The following is a 6,000-nucleotide window of genomic DNA, read 5'->3' as shown; positions in this document are numbered from 1 at the left end:
ACATAGACTGGCTTTTGAAATGCTTTTGAAATAGGATGTTGCTTTATACATGAGTCAGTGGATCAATGGTGTTTTGTTCACACTCAATCTTATTTAAACAGTCTATTTGGCTTTGGAGGAATTATCTATTAACAGGCTAAACTGGTTGACATTCATTATAATTAAAACTGCTGTATTAAGCAATATTTGATGTTAAAATAAGTAGCCTATATTCTGAGTGATGAGCATGGGCACGGGCACCCCTCAGCAAAAAGATGTTCCTCTGTGACTGACAGGCTATTCATAGTTGGGAAGTGGTCTAATCTAATAATGGGGGATTCTCTATCCTAGTCCGAGCAGATGCCCTCCTCTCTCACCACAAGAAGAGAGGCATCTTACCACGGAGTCATTATGCCAAAGAACTAGTTGCCATGCTGCCATGCCATAGAATTAGTTTCCATGCCACTTCTCCTCCATGGTCGCTGTACCCGCGCTGGCTCGCTCTGCTTCCAGTAAAGTTTAAGTTTACTGTTTACTGAGTAAACAGAGAGATAAGGTCGACACTCCGTCACTCCGCCCACAGACAGACGCACAGAGCAGCTGAATTGCCTCCCTGTGTGTGTCCACTCCGCGGGGGTTTAACGCCTCCCATTCGCAGCGGAGGAACTGAGCCTGAGGAACTCGCTATAAGAGTTGGAATTTGTTGAGAGATAACATGAGTGTGCTATCGGATCTGACAACATACAGGAGAATGTTATATTTATTAATACACATGCATTTCTTATTGTCATGCCTCGTCAATTTGTCAGGGGCGAACTCTACGCATTTACCAAGGATGACATTTACAGACAGAGGTAAGACCCCGCCTCTCTCTCTCTCTCCCTCTCTCTCTCTCTCTCCCTCTCTCTCGTCTCAGACAAATACATTGAAACATTAAATAGCCTACAATTAACATGTCATGTAGCCTAGAGAGGCGAACATTTTTTAATGTTTTCTGATGTTTGAGGAAAGTTCAGCGTTTTGATAAACAAACCGCGTTTATGGAGCCAGCCTTGATCTGTCTCACTCTAGCCTTGTTGTTTATAATGTTTACATTATTTAAAAAATGTGACAGTTCACACAACTTTAATACGACATAGTACACAGAGGCCTACATCAGACTCTTGAGCTATCTGCTCTCACTCAGAATGTCAAAAAACGATGTCATGTAGCCTACAGATAGGCTATCGTTTTTGAACGTTTGTTTGGCACACGACTCTGCCTGCTTTTGCGGTGTCCAACCGACATCACTGATAAAAAAAAAATAGAAAGAAATTGGCTCGAGCCAGAGAAACTCTGGCATAACAGTTAATTTATTATATTGAAGTCGGTAGTGATGCCATATCAGAATCAGAAAAACTTTATTGATCCCTGAGGGGAAATTGGGACATGCTACAGTTGCTCGTAGGCCTACTCATGCAGGCATGTAAAAATATCAACATAAGCATCAAACATAAGAGACATAGGACTGTTCCATAACAATAAAATGGAATAAAATAGAATAGCCTACAATAGAAGTTACGTAGCCTATGTACAGTAAAGTGTCACAAAAATGTGCCTTCTCCATCAGTCATTCTCAGTAGGCTACCATTTAGTAAAGTGAAATATCGAGGTAGCCTACCTACTATTTCCTTACATATCGCAGAGGGGTATAGTAATAATATATTATACATTTATTACAATAAATAAATAATATACAATTATTACATAATTTATATGTTGTGTCCTTGTATCTGTACTGTATGTATTTTTATGGAACATTTGAGTCTGTAATAAAGTCATCAATCATCAATCAATAATAGTAGTAGTAGTAATAATAATAATAACAATAATACAACAGTGATAATATAATAATAATAAAATAAAATAACGATAATAACGATAATAATATAATATAATATACTGTGGCTTGCGGAAGCCAACTGGTCTAGTGCATAGATATATGGTCTAGTGGTTCTAAGAGACTACCTTATTCCTGGAACTACGTTTCCCATGATTCTCAGCCGTTGCCGGTTGTCGACTTCCTGTTTACATTTTTTTCACTAGCAAGGACGTGCACGCCACTGTCAAATAGTGGGAACGTTTGGCTTATTTATCCGAAATGGCTAAAAATAGTAACGTTGTGTGGTTGCATAGCGGCGATATTTTACAAAAACGAGGTGAATGTCAATCCACTCGTACTGTACGGGCTTATTTTAGCCGAAATTGCTAAACATAGTACGGTATGTGGTTGCATAGCGTCCGCTTTTGTTTTGAAGGCTAAACGTCCAAACCGGAACTTATTATTTGGTCATTGAGCGGAGCTCTTTCGAGATTCAAGATATTGTCACTCCGTTGTACAATTATGCACGTGTGAAATTATTATGCAGGGGGGCTCCATTACAAGACATAGGTAGGTACAAAGTCACAACAATTATTAAGATTATTTTTCGCTCTGAACGCTATGAACGGTGCTGGGCGGAAACAGGCAACAGCAGCTGGAAACAAGGAGGGAGGCTGTCATGGAAGCGCCCACGGTCTCATCAGGAAACTCGTGAATACATTGTTGAGATCACTAAACTAACTATAGAGCGCCACAGACACATTAAAGATCCCTAAAGACTCTGGGAATATCAGTGTGTGTTTTCTTGTTATGGAGGGGTCAGAGCAGAAGCAGACCTGGGGTCAGCTGTAAGATCTCCCTTATAATCAGTCAAAATCATTTAGTTATAGCTTTCACTATTCACGTCTCAGTATTTGTATCACCTGCTTGTTTTACTTAAACATACCCCCTTAAGGTTCAGGATATAGTGCAGATCTCAAGGTTGAACTTGCCATCCCTTGAAATAAAATTGGTCAAAAACCATCGCCTTTGTTTTGTAGTGTCCCACCAACAGTTTTGTATTTGTGTCTTGCACAGGCAAAATGTATCATTCACATGTCTTTCTATTTCAGAGAAAGTGTTCAAAAGGTTACATTTACCAGGAGATGGAACACCCATGCAGATTCTCCAAGATGCACACCCGGACACTGTCATAGCTGCAGCACAAAGAAACCTGCACTCAGTCAACTTTCAAAAGCACAAGGTATGTTCATACTGTATGTACTCAGGGATGTTGTGTTATTGAATGCTGAAGACTATGTACATTTTGTAGATTGCACTGTAGCCTATGTGAGGTGTTCTGTGTACTACTACTGTGTAACTTGCAATATGTGTCTGCACACATTCCTGTATATTGTACTCTGAGAAAAAAGTGTTTGCTATTCTGATCCATATGCCGGATATGGAAGTTCCAATTTGCTGAACAATAATTCTAACAGTTTTTGGAAATCATTAGGAGTTGATTAGTTCATTGCTGGGAGGCAAACGTGTTTTCAATCAAACTACACGTTGTTAATCCATAATTAAATGGAGAAAAGTGACAGACTTTTTATTTTTTTGTTTACAGCCTGTTGAGGAAAGGACTGTGCCGTGGAAGGAATGCACCAGTGACCAAGTGAGTATCTCACAAGGTGATGTAATAGAGACGAGCCTAGCACAGTAGGATCTGTCTGTGAGTGATGGTTATTCTCCTGTTCCACTCACTGTGACGTGGAACCCTGTGAGTGATGGTTATTCTCCTGTTCCACTCACTGTGACGTGGAACCCTGGATCTGAGCTTCAGCTCAATACATAACATCATGTCACCTCAATATTTGCTTATGCTCGTGTCCGTCAGGCTAGTTGCCATGACAACATCACTGTGCTTCACAAGAGGAGCGAGACCAACCAGCTGTTCCTGTGTGCAACTGATGACAAGGGAACCATCTGCTGTGATATGGTAAGAGATAGCAGAACCACAACTATTTCTGTTACTATTAGAAATAATGGATCTCATTGTACTCTGCTCTAGAATTACATCTAGCAACAGCAGTGAATACAAATTGTAATGACCTGTCAATCCAACAGTGTGTCCAGTAGCTATGAGTGTTTCCAGTATATGGACTTTCTATTGATGTAGTTTGTTCTAAATGTTGTATAGGGCAGGCTAAATAATAATTAGAGGACTTGTGTGCTCTGTCAATACAATGTTGGCTGTTGCTGGTTATTTGTATTAACAGACTTATTCCCTTGCAGAATATAACAGAGCTGTCATCTCCTGAGCAGCCATCTTGCACTCCACACATGGGAAAAATAATGACAAGGGTGAAGGAAGGTGAACCATCTGTCCTTAGTGGTGAGTGCCTCTACATATATATACATATATATACATATATATATATATATATATATATATATATATATATATATATATACTGTATGTTTCTTTCCTGTTTCACCAGAGTACTGCCATCCTGTCTAGAAGGCAGCTTATATCTGCATTTAAAGGGATAGTTGTGGTTTTTTCATGTGGGGTTGTAGGAGGTCCTTGCCGACACGACAGTCAGTGCTATGAGGTAGGATGCAGCCGTCACGGTCTCAGTTTGGAGAAATGGAGAGCGGCCGCGTCACGCACGTACAGCTGTCTGCCAGTGGCGTGGAGGACAGACATTTTGGAGGGCAGGTGCTCAAGTGGAAAAAAGGGCACCCCTCTCATAATACAGATGGATTAATACAGAGTGTGGTGCCTCTGGGTGACCACACTTAAAGTGCCCACCTCCTTCCAATTTACATGTCAAAAAAAACTATGACACTTAAAGACCACAGGTTTGCATGAACTTATTGAGTCAGTCACATCATGATCAAACCCACTAACGGGTGCTCCTTCAGAGAAAATGTGACATGTCTCTGACTGAACACTCTGAACCTCAGTTTGTTGACTGAACTGCTCTTGTCTGCAAACAAAAGCAAACGATCACAGCTAATTGTTAGTCTTGTCTTTCCAGAGAGCGCAGGACGTGCAGACCTCTACATCACTCACTCGAGTCCCTCTACAGACTTGGTTGGCATCTACAAGTTTGGAGAGAAAGGAGTCGGACCAGCGAACCACGGAAAGGGTACTCATACTGTCATACATAGATGATCTCTGTAAAAGCTCAGGAGCGCCCTGTTCACGTTCACATCAGGGGCGTAGCTATGGGTGGGCCTGGCTGGGCCTAGGCCCACCCACTTCTTGTCTAGGCCCATCCAATCGCGAGACTTTAAACTTCTAAATGGCTGACATTACTGTCTTTCAGAGGCTGTATTGGGCTGATTTTTAGAGAGGGAGTGAGCGTCCTGCTATCATATGAAACTAGAAGACCTAAGACCTGCATTGGTGCCAACCCTGTCATGTTAACTTGAAGGGGGGTAAATAATGACCCCTTCAAATAATGCTCTAAATTTAGGCTAGATTTTGGTCAGGAAAAAAGTAGTCTCGACGCCAGACCCATGAGAGTTCTTACGCTGATACACTACGTTACTGCATGCTGCAGAGCTCTCTCTGGGTCTGGGACACTTTCCCTCAGCCGGCTGGTTATGGGAGGGAACCGTTCACTTGGCCAGTCATATGCCAGGGATGGATTCAGTCCTCTCCAATCAGTAACGACTTTGCGATCAGACGACACGGGAGGCGCAGCCCATTTTTCGAACCGATCTCTCATCGGTGCTACGACCTGTCACTCATTCAATTGCAACCCGCCTTCAAAAACCAGCAGTGGCTGTGTAGTGTCACAGACTCACTTATGTAGTATGTTAGAGCGCAGCGATTCAACGTAATATTTGAGTCTGGGGAGAGACTAGGGAAAAAGTGGCATGTCCATTTTCAAAAGGGTCCCTTGACCTCTCACCTCAAGATATCTGAATGAGAATGTGTTGTAGCGGTACCCATGAGTATTCCCTTTACATACATCCCTTTACATACAAACATGCATTTTTGCATGCAGTATAATTATTGTTATTGTTATTAGAAAATACTGTAGGATAGTAGAAATGATGTGATGATGCTGCCATGCTAGCATTACTTATGTCAGCATGTATTTGGAGCTGAGCTAAGTGCTGTTTGAATCCTCTGCCCACAAGGCTTGGTCAGTGTCAAAAGTGGG

At 41.6% G+C, this 6,000-nt stretch overlaps 1 protein-coding gene across 1 annotated transcript in view; it reads left to right on the top strand.

The window, feature by feature from the left end:
• Window positions 1-687: 687 nt before the first annotated feature.
• LOC310771619 (semaphorin-7A-like) overlaps window positions 688-6,000 on the top strand; it is a 28,587-nt gene continuing 23,274 nt past the window's right edge. The window contains exons 1-6 of the mRNA XM_083631923.1: window positions 688-833; window positions 2,953-3,083; window positions 3,447-3,494; window positions 3,717-3,818; window positions 4,115-4,214; window positions 4,864-4,974. Of these exons, the coding sequence (XP_083488049.1) occupies window positions 695-833; window positions 2,953-3,083; window positions 3,447-3,494; window positions 3,717-3,818; window positions 4,115-4,214; window positions 4,864-4,974 (631 nt within the window). The 5' untranslated portion in view covers window positions 688-694. The remainder of the gene's footprint in view (window positions 834-2,952; window positions 3,084-3,446; window positions 3,495-3,716; window positions 3,819-4,114; window positions 4,215-4,863; window positions 4,975-6,000) is intronic.

The sequence above is a fragment of the Poromitra crassiceps genome (assembly GCF_964638095.1).
Source record: "Poromitra crassiceps genome assembly, chromosome: 2".
NCBI lineage: Eukaryota > Metazoa > Chordata > Actinopteri > Beryciformes > Melamphaidae > Poromitra > Poromitra crassiceps.
The sequence above is the reverse complement of the archived record's forward strand: the minus strand, read 5'-3'. Positions and strand labels throughout refer to the sequence as shown.